Source organism: Bos taurus, chromosome 4 (genome assembly GCF_002263795.3).
Source record: "Bos taurus isolate L1 Dominette 01449 registration number 42190680 breed Hereford chromosome 4, ARS-UCD2.0, whole genome shotgun sequence".
NCBI lineage: Eukaryota > Metazoa > Chordata > Mammalia > Artiodactyla > Bovidae > Bos > Bos taurus.
Window position 1 is genome coordinate 57,408,872 of NC_037331.1, and position 22,372 is coordinate 57,431,243.

The window sequence follows — 22,372 nt, forward strand, 5'->3', positions numbered from 1 at the left end:
AGAAATTTATTTTAGAAAGAGATGGCACTAAGATTTACTGAGAACCTAATTCATGTTAGGGCTTCCCTGGTGGCTCAGATGGTAAAGAGTCTGCCTGCAATGCGGGAGACCCGGGTTCAATCCCTGGGTTGGGAAGATCCCCTGGAAAAGGAAATGGCAACCCACTCCCCCACACCAGTACTCTTGCCTGGAAAATTCCATGCACTGAGGAGCCTGGTAGGCTACAGTCCATGGGGTCGCAAAGAGTCACACACGACTGAGTGACTTGAATTTCTTTCTTTTCATTTTAATTCATGTTAGACTCTCTGATGGAGATTTCATACATATTTTCTCAGTTGTGATATGATGATAGAGGTAGAAGAAATTGTCAGGATTTCTAGAGGTTCCCAAACTCACATGTCCTCAGACCCTTAAACCCACATGAAACAAACTGTTGGCACTGTGGCAAATCCTCAAGATCTGCTTCTCAGATCCAGTGGACTCCCTTTCATGCCAGAATGTGGGTTTTAGGGTGCTAGATCTTTATATTTGTCTAAGAGGAACAAGAAATGTGAGATCTCTTGTTTGCTTGGCCAGCTCCAGATTTAAAAGTACAGAAATAAATGATGTATGGACCAAACGAAAGATGTCTACAAGCTAGGTTTGATTGTCTGGCTTCTGGTTTGATCTGGCCTTATCTCTTTGAATATGAGACCCACATTGGTTATGTAGCTTGCCTACAGTCAGCTGCTGTCTGTACCAGAGGTAGACCATGACCATGATCATGGACTCCATTTCTACTGCCCGCCAGTCCATGCTTTTGTATGACACAAAAGCAGAAGTTCTTAGGCCATGGAAAATGAGTGAGATTGAATATTGCCAGGAAAAGAGTAGGTACATTCATAGGCCTTTTCTAGCTGTAACCTATGAAAATCATGTCAAACTCCGGCAACATTTTCTAAAATTACAAAAACAGAGATGATGTAGAGGGGAACCGTTTTGGACGTTTGTTTTGTTCGTTAATCAAAACACCTTTCCCTTTTGGTGCCATTGTTCAGAACAGTTGTTCAAAAGGTCCTGATACCGCAGGTCCAAAGGAAAACAGCTAATTGAGAAAATGCCGCCTCTTGAAACGAGTATAGCGGTGGAAACAGAAGAGATAGCAAGGATTAAGTATCATATCGCATCAGAGCTTAAAGACCTATGCTTAATGATAAAAATTGCTCTTGTCGGAGCACTTGAAAAATGTGAGGGAGCTGAGAGAACAGAAATGTTCAAGTCTGATGGGGCACAAAATCGAATTACTGAAGTGAATGCAAAACGAGAAATTTTCACAGCATGCAGGGAAAAAAAAAAACAACAGAAAAAGGAATCAAGAGAAGAAGGAAGACCTCGATGACCTGTCCAGGTGATAAAATCTACGCATGATAGGAATACCTGAAACAGGGGACAAAGCAAATGAAGCTCAAATTGTAATTAAGGAACTAACTGAAGAAAAATGTTCAGAGTTAACAAACTAGATCTACAAGTAGAAAAGGCTCACAGGGTGCCATTGGAAGGATAAAGAAAAAAAGTCCACAAGTATCCCAGAGAAGACAAGCCACTTATAAAAGGATGAAAGTTAGCCTGACCTCAAAATTTTCCCTTGCAACTGTAAATGCCAGAAAACAATATCTACAGTTTTTGCTCAGAGGCTCGGTCTTATCCTGCTCTTTACGACCCCATGGACTGTCAGGCTCCTCTGACCGTGGGATTCTCCCAGCAGGAATAGTGGAGTGGGGTGCCATTTTCTCCTCCAGAGGATCTTCCCCACCCAAAGATGGAAGAGTTGTCTCTTTTGCCTCATTCATTGGTGGCAGGTGGATTCTTTACCATGTGGGAAGCCCATCTATGGTTTTAAGGGAAAATAGTTTTGAACCAATTAGATGTCCTGACAAGTTATTTGTGTACCAAGGCAATGGGAAGCATTCACAGATATGCAGAGGCTGAGAAAGTATATCTTTTAAGTACTGCCATTGAAAACTTTGTTAAGTGATGTACTGCATCCAACAAAAAACATGGATTAAAATAAGAGTAAGGAGGCAACGGTATAAAAGAATTGGTGGTAAGGTTTAGTTAAACGGCCTTAAGGTTACAGTGTTATATAGAATTATAAAACTAAATGCAAACATAAATATGTAAACTGGGTCTAAAATTTCAGCTTATGTCTTTATAAGCTTAAAAGGCATGCTAAATGTTCAATATGTAAAACAAAAAAAATACTGCTTTATTTTTAGCGTGTAAAGATATGCATGTTCTTAAGTTAAACATGTAAAATAAAAGGACTTTGTCACTGTGGACAGAACCTGTAGAATAAAGGCATATCAAATGTTAACCTAACAAAATGGGAAAACCAGTAGTACAGTTTTATTTCCTCTAGTTTTAATTATAGGAGTGGGAAAGTAGCAAATTTGTCTGTAATGCTAATACTAGTAGTGTACAAGGAAACTGTAAATTATTGATTGGGGTGGTAGTGGATTGAAACCTTATTTAAAGTACATCTTGCCTGTGGAAAATCAGTACCTACAGCTTTATGTAGTAGATCACTGTAGGTAAATTTGACAATAAATGCTGCAAATAGAGAGGACATATTCAAATTGTAGGGGCAGTGGTGAAAGACAGCAAGGAAGCATTAAAATTGGCATAAAATAGATTGATACAGGTACTGCTGAGTTACCACACTCAAACTGGTTAAATATTCCTATTTTAAAAGATTGAAATTGGGTCAAAAATCGATCTATAATCCTGGATACCCACATTAGTAGAAAACCGTAAAAGAGTTTAAAGATAATGAAAACAATGAGTCATAAGGGAGCAATATTTTTATTAGACAACTCAAGCTATAACATATTTATAAAATATACTGTACAGTTAAGATGCTTTATGTGGTAGATAACATGGCATTCATTGTAAAATAAATGTTCAATATCTTCCTAAAAAAAAATAAAAAAATAAAATTACAAAAATAAAAGATGTTATCATTTGCTATGATTTTTTTAATGTAACTTTTTATTGTTGTGTGGACTTTTAATTCTCATTTTGATGATTAAAACAGCAATACTTTTTATCATTATGATGATGTAAAGTTAGATAATTTAATGCATGGCCATCTGGAGAAGGAAATGGCAACCCACTCCAGTATTCTTGCCTGGGAAATCCTGACAGAGAAGCCTGGTAGGCTTCAGTCCATGGGGTCGCAAAGAGTCAAGACATGACTTAGCAGTGAAACAATAACACATTCTTTTAGACAGTTAAAAAAAAAAAGCCTATGAAATATAAGCCATCCCCAGGATATTCGTTTTTAGTTTTTATCTCATTAATGAAGAGTTAAAATTCAGATCTTTCTGTGGCATATGCCATGGTAACTTCTAATCCTGAAGTTAATTCTAAAATAATCTGGGGCAATCTTGATGCTTTTAAATATGAAAATCTACACAACCCACCCAGAAAGGTATAAGAATTTTACTATTAACGGGAGAAGGCTGAGCATGCTTAGAGATCTGACATCAGGATGAGCCCTGGGTTTGGGAATAGAGAGGGTAGGTACACTTGCTAATCTCCCTATTCTCGAGAACACACGGGGGCTCTCCTGAGTATTCCGGAGTACCTTCCCAGTGTTCCAAACAGGATTCAAATTACAACCTTTTGGAAACATGAAAAACATGAAATCAGCGACAGAGATTATGAGACTGAAGACATGGCTCTGTTGGCTTGTCACAGGGTAAAAATGACAACACTTCTGTTAAGATAGGTAATGAAGCTCAAGAATGTTAAGTGTCACAGAAATCTTATTATGACTATGCTAACCCTTTACCTTTTCCCTTTACCATTCTCATTAGAGATAAATTCTGCCACATCAAACTGATCTACTGAGACCTACATGGTAGAGAGACCATTCTAGGCATCTTGTCCAAACCTCTGGAGAAACTTGCCTAATTAAATCTTCAGCATAGAGCAGAATGCTTAAAATCCAGGCTCCAGAAAGAAATACTATAAAACTGTGTTTATTATGAAAATATTAAATTTCAAATTTAAATGCAAATTTTATTGGTCAGTACACATCATGCCCCTAAAGTAAGGCGTAAGCCTTCACTTGTTATCCTTCACACTTCTAGAAGATAGGCAAGTGGCCAAGAAAATGCAGACAAAAGGAAGTTCACAATGTAAATCTGTAATAACTCTCATAACATGTCTACTTACATCCCTGTAATGCATTCAGCAGCCTAATGATTAAAATATAGATATTGAGCAGTAATGGGATTAATGTTCATAATATGATTAGATTCATGAGACTAATATTACATTAAAATTTATAGATATGTTTGAAGTGGTAATTTATAAAATTTTAATTATATAGGTAGCTTACTTTGTATATTCTGTTTTGCCTCATGATCTTAATATATAGATCATTTTAAAATATAAAATACTTTGCACATATCTCAGAAACTTAAAATTTGTCAGCATAAGTAGTGTTTTATGCTGTTAAAGGTTGCTTTTTGTATTAACACTGCATCAATATTAGATGGGGGACTTGGAATTAGTTCAGTTCTCACCCCTGTCTTAGAGCATTTCTTCTCAGGTAGTGTCATGTGATACAAACATTTGTCCTCTTCTAATGGATTTTCCAGTACTCTGAACCAAAAATCTGGATATGTGTTTTATCACACACAGAACTATGCTTGCCACTTTGGTTTTATACCCTTCCTAAATTTTCCCAGTACAGTTGCATGCACATTTTCTTTTTTATAATTACTGATGCAAAGTCATGGTACACATACATTTTTCATTTTTTTTTTCTTTTTTTAAATTTTTTTTAAATTTTATTTTATTTTTAAACTTTACATAATTGTATTAGTTTTGCCAAATATCAAAATGAATCCATCACAGGTATACATGTGCTCGCATGTTTAATCTATATATTCTGTTGATATTTACACATCATTAAAAATTCTTTTATAACATCTTTAATGTTTGAATGATATTTTATTATATGATGAACTATAACAATCTTGTTGATTTTTTTCTCTTTAAAAATAGACAGAATCCATGTAGCTAAAATTTTGTATATATACACAACTATTTCATAAGAATAAATTTCTAAAAGTGTGATATGTTAAAGAGAGTATAAAATCTTGACATGTTTACAGAAAGGTATGTTACATGATCATATACTTTAGGACATGTACCCGTGTCCCTAAACACTCAATAACAAATTGCATTAATGGTATTATTACTATTCCTTTGTTGAAAAAAACAGGAAAACAGTGTCCTGTTGTTTTAATGTACAATTCTTTAATGATCACTGAGGCTGAAAATTTTTTTATACATTTCTGGTTAAACAGAGAGACATGGGGGCAAATTTTCCTAAATGTCAATAAGTAACTTTGCACAGAAAATATGAATTCCATCATCTTGAATGGGCCAGATCCCTCACTCTAGCTATACATGAATGACATTAAATTTGTAGATTTACTCCATTTCATGAAGGGGACAGATCACTCAAAAACTCTGATCAAATTTCCATTTTAAAATAAAGAATGTTAATAATCAATCTAGTGAAAAGTTGTGTCAGTAAGTATGACATCTAAGCCACAAGTGGCTCAGATGATTTTCTTTTCTCTGCAATATATCGTGTGAAATAGACACCTTATTAAAGCTGCATGTTTCCCTTAATGAGGTATTAAATTCTGAATGTATTTAATCTTTTTAGTATTTTTGCATTTAGCTTCCTTTTTAAAGGTAATTCAATTCAAAATGTGACTTGAATTGGAATTATTTTTTTATCTGTCGCTGATTTTCAAATCCATATTAAATGATCATTTATGTGACGTGTGAGATGTTTTTTGAAATAGGTCTTTTAAGATCAAAAGAATTAAAATGTTACTGCCAGGAAATTGGACATATTAAGATTGCGATAACCATTGCTCTATAACAAAGTGCCCCAACCTCCCGCAGCTGAAAACACTCATTAGCTCATACATTTTCTAGGAATCAGGAAGCCAGAAGCATCTTCAGAGGGTGGTGTGGCTCAGGGTCTCTCATGAGGGTGCGGTGAAGCTGTTGGCTACAGCTGTACTTTCTGAAGACTTGACTGAGGCTAAAGGATCTACTTTTAAAAAAATGTGTTTGATATACAATATTGTGTTCGTTTCTGGAGTATTACATAGTGATTCAACATTTACATACATTGGGAAATGATCACAATAAGTCTAGTAACCATCTGTCCCCATACAAAAGTATGATGATATTATTGACCATATTCCTTGTGCTATATATTAGATCCTGGTGGTTTATATATTTTGATACTGGCAATCTGTACCCCTATATCCCCTTCATCTATTTCAACCAATCTGTCGCCACGCCTGTCTCTCCCTACAACCACTCTTTTATTCTCTGTATCTATGAGTCTGTTGAAGGATTTGCTTCTAAGCTCACTCACAGGAAGGTTGCTGAGGACAGACATGGCTTCTCCCAGAGTGAGGGATCCCAGAGACAAAGTGAGCAGGGAGGAGGAAAGAGAAGGGGAGGGGAGTATTTATTAAATAGTATTACCTTGTAACATTTACCATAGCTATTAATCATAGGTTAAAATAAATGATGTCCACATTAAGCATATCAGAATGTATCAGTTTCCTTTAACTGTTAATAGCCTTACCTTAGCACTCTATATTACATAATCTTTACATGGCTAAACCTAAGTGTACTTTCAAATAATTTCCTCCTTTTGTGCCTTAGCTTTCCTAAAACTCAGACCCCGGATTCTCCCTCCATCTGCCTCTCCCTCCAGGAGTGTCCGATATTATATCAAAAAGATGGTAGTTTCTTGGAGGAAGGAAAACCCAGAGCTTACAGGAACCTCAAACACTGTCCCCTCTGCGTTTTGATAGAATAATGCTAGTATCAATGACAAGATTCCAGCAAAGCTGGGCTCTGCCCCTCCACAACTACTCCTTTAGCACAAGAAACAGAGCAGCTTTAACTAAGAAATGTGGCAAGGAACCAAGGGGTTAAGAATAGCCCCAAACTTCAAGTCCTTGAGGAAGTGATATCCTCTCTCCTGGGTGGGCTTGGTCCAAGTGCTTTGTTAGAAATAAACCAACATGGAAAAAACAACAAAAAAGACTCCAAATTCTTTGTTTTTTCAAAATAATTCAGCTTCAGTGTTTTCTTTTTAAAATCAAACTCCTTTGTTTATTTTAAATAAAATGAAACAAGTATGTTATTTAAGAAATGCCTCATTACTTTCTTATGTAATTAGTTGCTTTATATACATTGCCTCATTTAATTTAATAGTAGTATCTTAATTTGTAATTCTCCCAAGATCCTCTTTGCACAACCCTGTATCCATTTTAAAGATAAGGAAATCCACATCTGAAGAAGAAAATTAGCCCATCAAAATGAAAACTTCAAAAAGGGACTCAAAGCTGAAGCTTAATTTTATGACTCAGGTTTATTTTTTTAGAGTAGAATATATTAGTGTTGGAAGTATTTAAAAAGTTAAGATGATGTTTACATAAATAGAATATTAGATCATCCTTAAGACAGACTAAAACTAAAAGTATAAATACTACCATTTGGAGGTAATATCTGAAATGATTTGTTTCATGACTCCTCTTTCCTTCAGGTACTTTGATAATTCCTTCTCACTGAAGACTTAAGTAGGACTGATGTCATGTCATGGTTGCAAAGGGTCCTGTAATGACTTTAATATAGCTTATTTTCTTGTAATATTTATTTCCATTTTCTCAAAACAACAGACATAACTGATTATATAACTTTATTTTTCTAGGTCCCCTAAAAACCCAGAACAGAAGATCATTAAGAGAGTGATTGCTCTTGAAGGAGATATTGTAAAGTAAGTACTTAAGCTATGGTTTTTGAGTTCAGGTTATAAATGTCTAGATTTTTGTTGAGTTTTAAATCACATTACACGGAATGTATATCTCAGTCTAGAGAGGTGTATTTGATGGCTTCAAAGCTTTGGAGACTTTCTAAATGAACTACTACCTCTTTAGTGAGTATCATCAATCATTTGATAGGATATGGAGAAGGAAATGGCAACCCACTCCAGTGTTCTTGCCTGGAGAATCCCAGGGACGGGGGAGCCTGGTGGGCTGCCGTCTATAGGGTCGCACAGAGTCGGACACGACTGAAGTGACTTAGCAGTATCAGCAACAGGTCCATAAGCTGACTGATGGTACTCTTATCCTTTACTGGGAGACACATTTGAAATAGATATTAATTAAGGTGAAATTAACCACATTTTGTCAAATGACCATTAAATAACTGAATTTCATATATTTAAATTAGCATCATTTTTCAGATTATTATATCAAGTTTCAATTTAGAAAAATTCAATAATACTTTATTATTTTAGAAGCAAATACAGAAACAAAAGGGGAGATTTTATTGTAAAAAGGATGGAGAAAGATGTAAATGAACGTGAAACGGAAACTTCTGAATCAGTAACAAAAACAGTAGCTTTAGAAAATAACATTGGGACTTCACTGGCAATCCAAAGGTTAAGAGTCCATGCTTCTATACAGAGGGCACAGGTTTGACCCTGGTCAGGGAACTAAGATCCCATAGAACACTTGGCCAAAATAAAAGAAAATAACATTGTAACAATCAGCTGTTTTGACAATATGTAATAATGTTTTATTTATTCTGCTTGCTGATAAATCTAGAATAATGCTTGAGATTCAACAAGTAAATACTGATGTAGTGTGCAATGTCTCATGTTGATTGCTTACTTTATTATATGTTACAGCCAAGTCTATACAATGTGGGATTCACTATGCTTTGAAACTATATTTAGAAAGTTTTTTGATCCTGTTTTCCCAAAAAGCTTGATCCTAGACTATTTGATTAATGACAGTACAGTTTAAGCAATCTCATTAAAATGATCTAGAGTAAAATCTCGACCAGCAGTTCTCAAATGATGGCCCAAAGGGCACCGGGAGTTTCCAAGACCCTTTGTAAGGGTCTCTAAGATGAAAACTATTTTCCCGATAATACTAAGATATTATTTGCTTTTTCACTGTCATTTCTCTTGAATGTACAGTGGAGTTTTCCAGAGGTTATATAATGTATGATATTGCAGCAGACTGAAGGCAGAAGTAGAAACAGAAAGGGCTATCTTCTATTAAGCCAGATACTAAACAGATTGGTAAACATGTTTGGAAAAAAAAAGCCTCCCTTCTCACTATTTTTTCTCTTGTTTTGAAAAACAGTTGTGCTTTCCATTCAACTTGTTCTTTTTGCTAACATACAGGCTTATTATTGTTATTTTATATTGAATAACTAATATATCTAAAAATTCTCCACTATAATTTCTAATGTGATAAATATTGACAGCTAGTATCCACGTAAACAAAGGTTCTTCCAGGCCTCAGTTATCATTAGAGCTATTGGGGTATGATGTGCTTGGTCTCTCTTCATGAGTATTTGCTTGGTCTTTTTTCCTTCCAAAATCCTTGTTGTTCAGTCACCCAGTCATATCCTTATTGAAGTATACTTTATATGCTGTGCAATTCACCCACTTTATAAATATATTGTGCAGTGATTTTTAACGTAAATCTATACAGTTGTGCAACCCTCACCACCATCTAGATTTGAAGCTTCCTATTACCTTCAAACACTCCCTTCCCAGATTTGTCCTAAACTCTGGTTCCCACAAATCCCCGCTGCTAATGCCACACAACCATGGATCTGCTTTTTATGGGTTAGCCTTTTCTAGAAATTTTACTTACATTTTAATATATGTTGTCCTTTGTCTCTGGTTACTTTCACTTAGCACAGCATTTTTTTTTTTTTTTTGGTTTCTCCATTTGTGCATCTGTAGTTTATTCCTTCATATTATTGATTACGTTTGATTACATGAACATACAACTCTATGAGTATATGCAAATCAGTGAGTTCCACTTTTTAAATGGGTAGATTATATGAATTACACCTCAATAAAGCTATTTTAAAAACAAAACAAAAAATTGATCAACAAAGCAGGGAAACTTTCATCTATGTAAAGTAATCTAACAGGATTAGGAATGGCAAGGGGCTCATTTTATAGTATAATTCAAGGAGAACACAACTTTAATTCTGATGTAATATTATTGGTCACTAGATAACTAGTCCACAATGTGAGATTGCAAAGCTTGGTTGGACATTAAAAAACAAACGAGCAAAAGAAAAAAAAAAAAAAACCCCAAAAATGTGCAATCAAAAGCCCTACAACAGACCTTTCTGAAAAAAAGGCAGGATTGTTACTTTCCTCAGTAAATATAAATATTCTGTTCACAGAGGAGAGGCGGAGCTGAAATGGCAACCCACTCCAGTGTTCTTGCCTTGAGAATCCCAGGGACAGGGGAGCCTGGTGGGCTGCTGTCTATGGGGTCGCACAGAGTCGGACACAACTGAAGCGACTTAGCAGTAGCAGCAGCAGTAGGTTTACAGCTTCTTTCCCCATGGCTGCCACCCACATGGTGAACCTCTAGCTTGTTCCATTCTGCAAACTGATGCTTGAGACATACGTCCCTTTCTGCCCTCTTCGCTATTCTTCTATCATGCAGGAATGAATGATATAAAAGCATGAAAGTAACAAGGCTCAAGACTTTTCTGCTCTGTAGCCTCTAAAAACTGCTTAATACTTGATTAAAAGAGAACTAGTTCTGTATTTGGTGTTTTAAAAGAAAAATTTAACTTTTATTCATCTGAAACTTCCATATCCTAGATATCCTAGCCTTCTTGTACTTTTAATTAGTAATTGAATATATTCCTATAATCATTTTCTAACAATGTTGAAAAACATCAAGGGATAGTTAGGGAATGAAATACTGTTTATTACTGTGCTTACTCCCTTTCTCTGTTATGCATTTTGAAGTGTATGAGAACATATAAAAAGTTAATATGCTATCTGTCTACCACTCATAGCATATTAAAAATTTTATATATTCTCATATGCTTAAAATGGTAACAAAGAAAAGTATTCTTGCCTGGAAAATTCCATGGGCAGAGGGGCTAGGGAGTTATAGTCCATGGGGTCACAAAGAGTCGGACATGACTGAGCATGCATGTATACACGCTACCACTGGAAATCATTTGTCATTAGTGTCCTAACTTGTAGTAGGCAAGGTGCTTCTGTCTGTGCTGCTGCTGCTGCTGCTGCTAAGTCACTTCAGTCGTGTCCAACTCTGTGCGACCCCATAGATGGCAGCCCACCAGGCTCCCCTGTCCCTGGGATTCTCCAGGCAAGAAAGAATACTGGAACGGGTTGCCATTTCCTTCTCCAATGCCTGAAAGTGAAAAGTGAAAGTGAAGTCGCTCAGTCGTGTCCAGCTCTAAGCGACCCCATGGACTATAGCCTACCACACTTCTCTATCCATGGGATTCTCCAAGCAAGAATACTGGAATAGGTTGCCATTTCCAGACCTAGAATTTCCACTCTTACTTTAACCCTGGGTAATACCAGATTATCTAGTAGGCAAGCTAAGCACTAATGTAGGTTTCCAGAAAAAAAAAATTTTTTTTAGAAAAAAAGAAGTATTATTTCACTAAATGACCAAAGGGGGAAAAAATAATACTTATCAGGACTTGGCTATACTTACTGTGCATTCTATGCTATTTTTATTTTGAATTACACATAATTAGAGGCTATAAAGGGAACCATCATCTTTTCAGAGGTTAAGCCCTTGAAAAGCTTGATCAAGTCCTCAATTTAATGTTCTGTTAGTTAAACTCCTTCAGATTACAGTTAAGTTAAATGTTAGTCACTCAGTCGTGTCCATCTCTTTGCGACCCCATGGACTGTGGCATGCCAGACCCCTCTCTCCATGGAATTCTCCAGGCAAGAATACTGGAGTGGGTAGCTATTCCCCTCTCCAGGGAATCTTCCCAACCCAGAAATGGAACCCAGCTCTCCTTCACTGCAGGCAGATCCTTTACCATCTGAATCAATAGGGAAGCCCAAAAGTGTTAGTTTCTTAAAGTGAGTTGTGTCTAAAGGTGGGTTGTGTCTCACTTTTTGAGATCCCACAGACTGCAGTCCACCAGGCTCCTCTGTCCATGGAATTTTCCAGACAAGAGTACTGGAGTGCATTGCTGTTCCCTTCTCCAGGGATCGAACCTGAGTAGAATCCAGTTTAAAGAGCACTCGTTTGAAAGTTACCTGGTGGAGGCAGGGTGACAGAGCCCAGGAGCAGCACTTCTGGTTTCTGTACACCTGTGCCCTGTCTGCTGGCACAGCACGCCTGCTGCCTTGTCTATGTTCCCACTGGTATTGCTCCATTGTCAACTTCTGACTTCCCTGGGTGTGGGCCATGCTTAAACCACCTGAGAGAAGTCTGAGTTTGCCCCTTTGATCTAGAATTCATCCTCCCTACAGGCCACTGGTCAACTAATTGGTCAGCTGCCTTTGGAGTAGGTGCCCTTGCCTGGTTTAGTCAGCTGTGTCTAGGCAGGTAATTTACCTGGTTCTCATGCTGCAGTTATGAGGAACCTCTTGGAATGAGCTTGTATAGCAGATGCCCTGAAGCCTCCCACATTCTGGCAGTGAGATTAGGAGTCACTTTCCTTGGCATTGCCCTTCACAATCTCATTTTTGATTAGACTATACCTGCTCTCCATGGTATTTGCTCTGACCATACTCTCTAGGGAAGATTTTTTTGTTTTGTTTTTATTGCAGAAGTAACACAAGTTTGGAAAATGTAAAGTACTGTCATGAACATCCTTGCACACATGCCTTCATACGCTTGTGTGTTTATTCTCGTGGAATAGATACCTATAAGTGGGAAAAGTCAACAAATGCTTTGCGGTTGCTGCTGTTGTTACTTTTAGTTTTAATATATACAGCCAAATCATTTACACTCTTACCAACACTGCATGAAATACCCTTTCAGAAGAAATTGACTTAAATATCATGTCCAGAAACCAAAACACTGCGTCATAAAATCTGAAAATAGTTCTAGATGATCAAGTTACATTTAACATAAGCGGTTCACTGACAGTATAGTCCTTACAACTGTTCATGGAATGAACACTAGTGTAGACACTAGAGAGACGTAGTTGAGCAAAGGAGACAGTCTCTTCCTTCATGGAGCTTTACATTCTAGTGGATGGAAGCTAATAATAAACAGACAAACATATCGCATAATGCAGTATCACAAGTTAGAAGTGCTATGGAAAAAAATACAGTAGGAAACGAAGTATAGAGTGATGGTGGGAGTCTGGTTGCTAGTTTAGGTAGAGTGTTTACTGTAAAACTCTCTCAGGAAAAGGGATTTGAGCAGATATCTAAATTAAGGGAGAAGAGGAGGAAGAGAGCCATTTTCGTGTCTGGGGAAGGACAGTTCAGACTAAACGAATAAATAACAAATGCACGTCTGAGATGGATGCGTGTTAGATGAGTTTACAAGATGTCAGCATGTTGAATTTTCATGCAGGAAGAAAATAGATGTAGGAGATTAGATTTTAGAGACTTGCAGAACCTTGTGGGTCATAGTAAGGACTTTGGATTTTATTCTAGGAGCATGGCAAGCCAGTGGAGAGCTTTGAGCCATGGAGCGGTATGATGTGATTGGTGTTTTTAGAGGATCACTCTGCCTGCTGTGAGGAGAATAGGCTAAAGGGAGGCAGTCTGACCCAAATAACCGGTCAAAGTACTTTTCTCTTGAGAAAATCACATCTAGCTTCTTCTAACAGTAGTTAGGTAACCTTATTTATGACATGAATGATGACTACTTTGATTTGTTATTTCAGAGTGATTCATAGAAGTAGTCACATTATCTGTAATCACTGTCATTATGATTATATTGACAAATGATAAGTAGAGTTGAAGTATTTGTTCGAAAAATTCAGACAACTGTTGCTAAGACTGTAAAAGAGGAGACTTTCAGGGGTCCAAATGTTCTATCTTGATGTTAACATTGATTAAAATCACAAAGCAATTGCTTGATTCTCTGGATAGCTTAGTTAGGAATGTTAGCTTTTGTGATAAAGTTAACCCAAATGAGGATGCTTATCTATAACATTAACAGTCAAAAGCTAATGAAAGTAATATCAATACTCATTAGCTCCACCAAAATATTTTTCATAGTTATTTGTTTTTCTCTTATTAATTTGTTATGACTCACAGAGAAGCCCTGTTTTAGAAAAGCATAAAATGAGTACAAAGTACTAAATTACGTCAAGTCAATAGGAATCCACCACAATTGACAGTTCTAAAGCATCAGTATTTTTTATTGGGACATTAATTTCTGTTTTACAGATGTTGTCAGCCCGGTCAGAAATGAAATCTAGCATTCTTGGTCCTTGTCCTTGGTCAAATACACTTTACAGACATTTGGAATCTGGGCTTCCGTGTGGTCTGCAACCTCAATGAACTCAATGAATAGTCTTTGTAGCCCCTAGTGAAGAGGGAAATCAAATACTTTATCACCTAAGCTGGGACACTTTTTAGAGCAAAAGGGGATGATGTTAATTATTTCATTGGAGTAATCAGCATAAACAGTACTGCCCAAATTGCAACAAGTCGTCACCCTACCAGAAAATATAATCTACTTTCTAATTCATGTCACAGAAATGGATTCTATTTAGTCTGTAGCCTTCCTTGTTCAGAAGAGTTCCAAGAAGTGTTCATATAAAACAATCACTTTGTGGCCCCAGGGATGTATTAGATCTGTTGGGATCAATGGTGTTGTGTTCACAGCAGTGTTTTTCCTGTTGTGAAGTATAGCGTAAGACTTGATCTCACAAGTATTGATACTGCAGTGTAGTCTGAGGTAGACAATTGTGAGACTTCTCTCACTGTAAAATATTTAAATAATAATTCCCCTTCAAGTCTGGAGACTTTTACTTTGTAAAATGTCAAAACACCCTAATGTATTAAAAATAACTTTCTGGTATTAGCAAAAAAAAAAAAAATCCATTGAATCACTGGAATTTAAACATTGTAAAGCTTGTTGATCTTAAATGTGCTATTGAAGATAGGAAAATCAATATTAACCTATCACAGATGGTTGGAACATATTATATTCCAGCAAATGATGAAGCTTTATATGAAGAAAAAGAGAACTAAATTGAATTTTCCCCAGTAAAGTTAAAAATGATGTTTGTTTAATAACTTCTTTTTATGGTTGGTGTAATATTCTGAATAATAGGAACCTAATGTGTCTATTGGGCTTCCCTGGTGGCTCAGACAGTAAAGAATCCACCTGCAATGCAGGAGACCTGGATTTGGTCCCTGGGCCAGGAAGATCCCCTGGAGAAGGAAATGGCAACACACTCCAGTATTCCTACTTGGGAAATCCTATGGCCAGAGGAAGCCTGGCGGGCTACAGTCCATGGGGTCACAAAGAGTCAGACACAACTGAGTGACTAAGCACAAATGCATATGATGTGTCTATATGGCTCTCTTTGAAGACCATACATTAGTTTATGGCATTTTTGGTAGATTAGGAATTCATGTCCTAAAAGGAAGGATAGAATGAAAAAGGAACTTGTAAAGAAGCCTGTGTCCAGAACCCTGATAAAGATTGGTGAAGGCATTGTTTTCTATGAGTATGGAAAACAACAGTTTATTTTATAATTTTCAAATGGGAATGAGATAGATGGTTGCTGCTGAGGACAGCAGCATGTTTACACACTGGGCCCTAGCTGTTGGGAAATTGAACAGAAAGTTTTCAGAAAGCTCTAAGGCCCTTTAGCTTGGTTTAATTTGAACACTAACTTTTCCAAAGCAAAATAGCATGGCACATCTATGCTTAGTACTTAGAGTCTAACCAGTGCTGTTAGTTAATAGCTAAGAGTTTGAATAATGAAAATATGTGTTTCAAAGACTGCCCAAGAGTTCAGTTACCACTAAATTAGAGGTATTTGTGAAAAATCATCAGCTTCCCTCCAATGTGAACCTGGGAAGTTATTAATATATTCTGGACATTTTTACCTTCTTCTTGCTAGAGAATTTTAAGTCTTCTTTATTAAAGAATTAGGGATTGATAGGTAACTCATACCGTTTTGGAAATATTTATTTCTTTTATATAGTTGTAGATGATTATTTGTCACACTACTGCTATATCTGTGAATAAAAATGGAAATTGCTAATAAAAACTCTATGCCTTAGCAATAGGTATTTCTTTCTAAACATCAGAGAGATAGTTACCTTAAGTTTCTATGTAGAAATGTTGACCTTGTTTTTTTTTTTAAAGTTCAGATTACTTCTGTGATCAATTTAGAATTGTAGGAAGATTTATATTATTATTTGTTGTTGTTCAGTTGCTAAGTATTATTATGGTATTACTAACATACCATAATAATATTATTTTTGTGGTATTCTCTCCACTCCCCATCAGAGATTCTCTGGTTTCATTTTCTATCTTAGAAAATGTCCTGTCTCTTGAATAGGAATCTTCTTTAGACATGAAACTGTTCCATATTTGTTCATTCATGCATAGTCATTCATTTATTCATCTTCTGTGGTGTAGAGGTTATGAATACAGACTCTGAATTCAGTCTTCCTTGATTCATATCCCAGCTTTACCTCTTAATGTTTTACTTTGCCGAATTACTTAATTCTCTAAACTTAATTCTTTCGTCTGTCTTTAAAATAGAAATTATAATAATACATACTCCATAGAGTTTTCTTAAGGATTATATTCAGTAGTGAATATAATGTGGTTAGCACAATGCTTGGCACATAAGTATGTGTTCAATAAATATCGGATATCATTAGTAGGTATCATGATTTAATCATTTATTGAGTGCATGGGTATTTACAGTGTTCTAGACACTGCAGGATTCTGAGGTTATAAAAAGTCATAGGTAGTCTTTGCCTTCTAAACTTATAGTTTGGTCTGAAAACAACAAAATCAGCAAAAAGACAAAACAATGTAATAAAAGAATTGCCACCAGGGAGATGTGGCAAGGCCCCTGGAATATTGGAGGGAAGGCATGTGGTTGACCTGAGGAGCTGGGCTGTGTTAGAGACAACTTTTAGGTTGAAGATTAAGATGAACAGGACATTTCCAGCCTCTTCCTTAATTGTGAAAGTAATACAGGGTTAGTACAAAAAATTCAAACAATACTGGGCATATAAAGTAAAAAGAAAAGGCCCCTTTTTGCTTATTAGCCTTACAGAGGTTTGTCTGGTATATATCTTTCTAATCTGTGTTACACAGTAGGAGAATGAAATAATTTGAAAAATATTTATCTTATAGCAGAAGTTTCTCCCTAAATACTCCATAAAGAAAAATATACACTTGAGATAGCTCTGTAAGTATATGTTTCCTAATGTGTATATACTAAGGTACATTTATGTTCTACTAGTATACTCATATGTCTACACTGTGTAGGTATTTGTAAACATGGCAATTCCAGAATTGCTTATTTAATAAGGCCTAAGTAATAAGTAATAGTCCCAGGAGTAATGTACAGTAGCTGTGATTTATGATCTAGAGAAAACCATTTATAGAAAATTAAAGGCAAGAACATGAAAATAAATATTAACTAATATTCTAATTATTTAATACTCTTCAAATTAAACTCACCATATCTAAAAGGAAATATTAGCACCATCATGTCCTCTCCAGGAAGTCCATGGACTGAAATAACTGCGGTATTTCAGGTAGGAAACCCATTGGCTTAGCTTGTGGTAAGTTGTTTCAGTCGTGTCTGGCTCTTTGCAACTCTATGGACTGTAGCCCTCCAGGCTCTTCTGTCCATGGGATTCTCTAGGCAAGAATCCTGGAGAGGGTTACCATGCCCTCCTCCAGGGGATCGAACCCAAGTCTCTTACCTCTCCTGCACTGGCAGCAGATTCTTTACCACTAGTGCCACCTGGGAAGCTCCAGGAAGCCTAGCAGGATGCTGTGATGTGGCTCCATCCTAGTCCACATCTCCTTGCTTCTCTCTCGAAGACAGTAGTCAGTTTCTAACTATGCTTTGCACTAAGCTCCTGTTCTCTCTACTTGAGCTGGCTTTGGGACTTTGCTCCTCATTTCTGCCATTAGCCTCATCCAGTTACCCAGTACAGGTAGGTTATGTGAAGTGCTCTTCTGAAATCTGATTCTTCCTAACAGGAAGTGTATCACATTTAAAGCTGGCTGGAGTTATCAGTGATCAGTGTATTAGCCTTCTTTGCTGCTAGCTTAATTACATTTCTTAGGAGTATTACTTTCTGAAGTTGTGGACTCCCAGTTAAAATAGAGAGAAATGCTAACTTTTGTACACTTCTTTGAACGAAATATTGATTTTTTTTTTCCTTTGCTCACAATAATATAAGTCTGTCAAATATTTTGAAAAGACATATAAGTATAATTATCTCAGTAGGAAACTAAAAAGATTGTCTTAAAATACCTTTTTAACTAAGCTTAAGAAGCATGCCAGGAAGATTCAAGAATATTTCGACCTGGATAATTACTTAATAATTATGGAATGGGTAGCTCTTCTATTTTTGTGAGATTTCAGCTAACCTTGTTTAAACTTAACTTTGACCATGGTTTCTCTTTTAAAATGTTTGCAGGAAGAATTTCATGTAGGAAGCAGATGTGTTTGATATGTTGATTTAATTAGTTGTGGATGCTCTAAAGTTTTTATTAATTTTTTTCATCTCAAAGTGTCTTTAAAATGCCTAAAAACCATAGAGGTCGCATGATAAAGTGGAAAGAATGTTACACTCGAACTAAAATGATAAGAGATCCAATGGCAGCTCTGTTTTCTTCCAAGCTGTGTAACCTTGGGAAAGTTATTGACTTCTCTGAGTTTTGGTTTTTCAAAAAAACCTATTTCCAGGGTTATTGTGAAGACCAAATGAGGTAAATTAGTGTATGTACTAATCCTCTCTTATGAGTTTTAACATGCTATCAAAATGTAATGTGATTTAACTTTCTACATGAAATAATAGATATAATTTGATTAGCGCAGAGCTAAACCAATGCTTAGAAGAATGTCTTGCCCATTTTAGATTTATTGTTTTTTTTATCTTTGTTGAAATAATTTGATTGTGCTGCTAGACTAAGATATAGCACCATATTTTGTGAATCCAAGAGTTGGAAGAAAAATCACTTTTAAAACTTTCCATTCACGTACTCCCAGGTTGGCTATACGACTGAAAGACTTCATCTTATACCTTATCTTTAGGATCTTGACCTGCTTTTTTTTTTGTACACTGTTACCTGTTGGCAAGATATTTCATAATTTTGATATTTGTTTCTTATTGTACTATAGTAGGTATCAGTATACTTTCTCTGTCAAAGGCCCATAATAGTTTTGGCTTTGCAAGCCACACTGTCTCTGTCAAAAGTACTCAACACTGATATTGTACCAAGAAAACAACTCTCAATGATCCACAAAATGAATGCTGTAATAAAAATCTATTCACAAACACAGATGTTGGCCTAGATTTGGCCCATAGGTCATAGTTCGCCAATCCTTGGTCTGTGTTGCCTACTTTTATTCTCATAACTTGGAAATCAATAAAAATTACAAAACTTACTTCTAGTCTTGGCCAATACTTTAAATAGAAGAGAAGAATTAGCCTAAAATCCATGGGTTCTTTGGTTATATGTTAGTTGAATCAAAGGACAGTAGGAGAGAAAATACTGAGCTGCTCTTCCGAGATCTTTGCTGAATTGCTAGAAGTCGCATGAGTGCACCTGGACAATGAAGATATTTGTCTTGATCTGGATGGGGAAAAGTTATTATCCTATAAGAACCCTGCAAACCATCTTTACTGGGGAGCAGTCACAATGCTCATAAAAGAGTAGTATAAATTGTATTGCCCAAATAGTTTCTTTTAATACAAAAGGAACAGCCCTGCACTTGGAAAAATTCAGTATCCAAATATTACCCTCATCCTATTTTTGTCTCCTCTTAGAAGCCCAGCATAGAAGTCCAGCTATCTTTTGGCTTTTATGTATTTATTTTTTTAAATTTTATTTTATTTTTAAACTTTACAATATTGTATTAGTTTTGCCAAATATCGAAATGAATCCGCCACAGGTGTACCTGAGGCTTTTATTTTAGCTCAATCTGCCTATGCTGGATTAAACTGAGAGTCCAGAGAGGAAGGAGCTGATATAACCTAGAGGTTCTGTTCCTTTAAGTAATTTTATTCCTCAATTTATTTCGCTGTGTAATGAAAATATTCAAATGTTATCTAAGTCATTATGATAGGCACTTATGTATACAATAGCATCTTAGGTACAAGCAGTAATTATTCCCATACTTAAAATGTCGATTTTGAAATTAAAGTCTACACAGTTTTATACAACTTGAAAATATTTGTTAACATAAATATTAATTGTAAATTGCTTGTTATAAAAGGAATCTTCTGTTTTTTTTTTTTTTTTTTCCCTCCTGGAAAGTGATCCTACATAAGAATCTGAATGGTTCAGGCTAGCAGAACTAATAAGATTTTGAAATTGATCATCCTTGTTATGATTCAAATGAGAATCAGAGTAAAAATAATTAAAAATTTCTTCATTATTAAGGGACTGACAATTGTTATTTTCTTTCAGAAGAGGAAATTGTATGATGAAAGTTTTAGGTTTGGTTTATGATGAATAGCAAGTCATTAACTTCAGGCTTCCACAACTGGTCACCTGGGAACCCAAGAGATTTTCTACTTTGTTTATTACAGAAATAAATTCTACACCCTGACTATTGTGTGATTCCTGATTTTAATATGCAGCCTGGAGCAGGCAGTGATAAACAGTGAGTCTCACACTGCTGAACCTCCAGGTGTATTGATAATTCCAAGGAACATTTCTGGAGTCCAAATTTCAATTTTACATACATCAAAAAGTAAATGACTATTTAATCTTTTACTCTAACATGAAGAGGAGCAAGTAATACATACTGGGATGGAGTTTAGTAGGATGGAAAGCCAAACTGAAAGATTTTCTATTTGAGATGAAACCATAATAAGCAGTAAGGTTTACAAAAGCATGGAATAAGATAATAGAAGTGGGAGCAAATGAGCGGATTAGAATTTGGTATATATACGGGAAACTAAGGTGACCTTTAATGGATTTCTGGGAAATCTTTGGGGGATTATGTAAATCAAGCCTGAATTCTAAATCTAATACAACTATCATTAAAATCAAGAGTATGCTTACTGCATGATGGTAATTGAAATGACTCCTAACTTTATAATGTTTCTGAACTCTAGTATTCTCATAGGACTTTCAAAAAATAATGCTTTTTTTTATTAAAACTTGCAACACCCTTAGTAATAATGTAGAGGAGGGCAAGGAGGATATGATAACAAAATTTGTATGAAAGTTTCACTTTTCACATTCTCACACTAACGAGGTATGAAAATTTCACTATGCCTTGAGTCAGCAGTATTAACATAATTTTAGTCTTTACTACCAAAAAAGGTGAAAAAATGTTATCGCTGTTTTCATTTGTATTATTATTGCTAATTAGGATATAATTTTATGTAATTATTAACCTTTAATTTCTTTTTCTAAGAGCTGTCTTTACCAGAATTGTTCATTTCACAAAGGTATTAGTTTTCTTCTCAGTTTGAATATTTTATGTATGTTAGCTCCTTGTCATATTTAGATCAAACATTTCATTTGCCATTTAGTTTAATTCATTCTCATAGATAATTTAAGGACGTAAGTCTTTTTAAGTCATTTCATCTTATTTTTGACAATTATAAGTCCCAAAATAGAACTTTAGAAATTGAATTCTCTGAAATAATTTTACACATTTGTCTACTGTGAGTAGTTGGTGCAAAAATGCTAATCTATGAGTTTAACAAATACAGAGAAATGAGAGTTCACTCTAAAGTTTACAAAATGTTTCTTCAATATTTTAAAGTTTTAAAAATCTAGAAACATGGTTTTGTAGAAGAGGTGGTGGTAGTGGTAAAGAACCACCTACTAATGCAGGAGACGTAAGAGATGCAGGTTCAATCCCTGAGTCAGGAACGTCCCCTGGAGAAGGGCTCAGCAATCCACTTCAGTATTCTTGCCTGGAGAATCCCAGGTACAGGGGAACCTTGTGGGCTACAGTCCATTGAGTCACAAAGAGTCAGACATGCCTGAAGCATCTTAGCACAGCTCATAGCACATACACATGTCACACTACCGCACAAGTGCTCTCACTTCACACGCTAGCAAGGTAATGCTCAAAATCCTTCAGGCTAGGCTTCAACAGTATGTGAACTGAGAACTTTCTGATGTACAGGCTGGGTTTAGAAAAGGCAGAGGAAACAGAGATCAAATTGCTAACATCCATTGGATCATAGTAAAAAGCAAGGGAATTCCAGAAAAAAAAAAAAATCTACTGCTGCTTCATTGTCTACACTAAAGCCTTTAACTCTGTAGACTACAACAAACTCTGGAAAATTCTT

General features: G+C 35.8%; 1 protein-coding gene and 1 long non-coding RNA gene across 4 annotated transcripts in view; one reads left to right on the forward strand and one right to left on the reverse strand.

Moving 5' to 3' along the window:
• The window catches only part of IMMP2L (inner mitochondrial membrane peptidase subunit 2), a 961,484-nt gene that overhangs the window by 647,661 nt on the left and 291,451 nt on the right, over window positions 1–22,372 (forward strand). For all 3 annotated transcript variants that reach the window (XM_059885866.1, XM_024991063.2, XM_024991059.2), the window contains exon 5: window positions 7,808–7,873. In XM_059885866.1, the coding sequence (XP_059741849.1) occupies window positions 7,808–7,873 (66 nt within the window). The remainder of the gene's footprint in view (window positions 1–7,807; window positions 7,874–22,372) is intronic.
• The window catches only part of LOC132345098 (uncharacterized), a 44,307-nt gene that overhangs the window by 9,372 nt on the left and 12,563 nt on the right, over window positions 1–22,372 (reverse strand). The window lies entirely within an intron of this gene.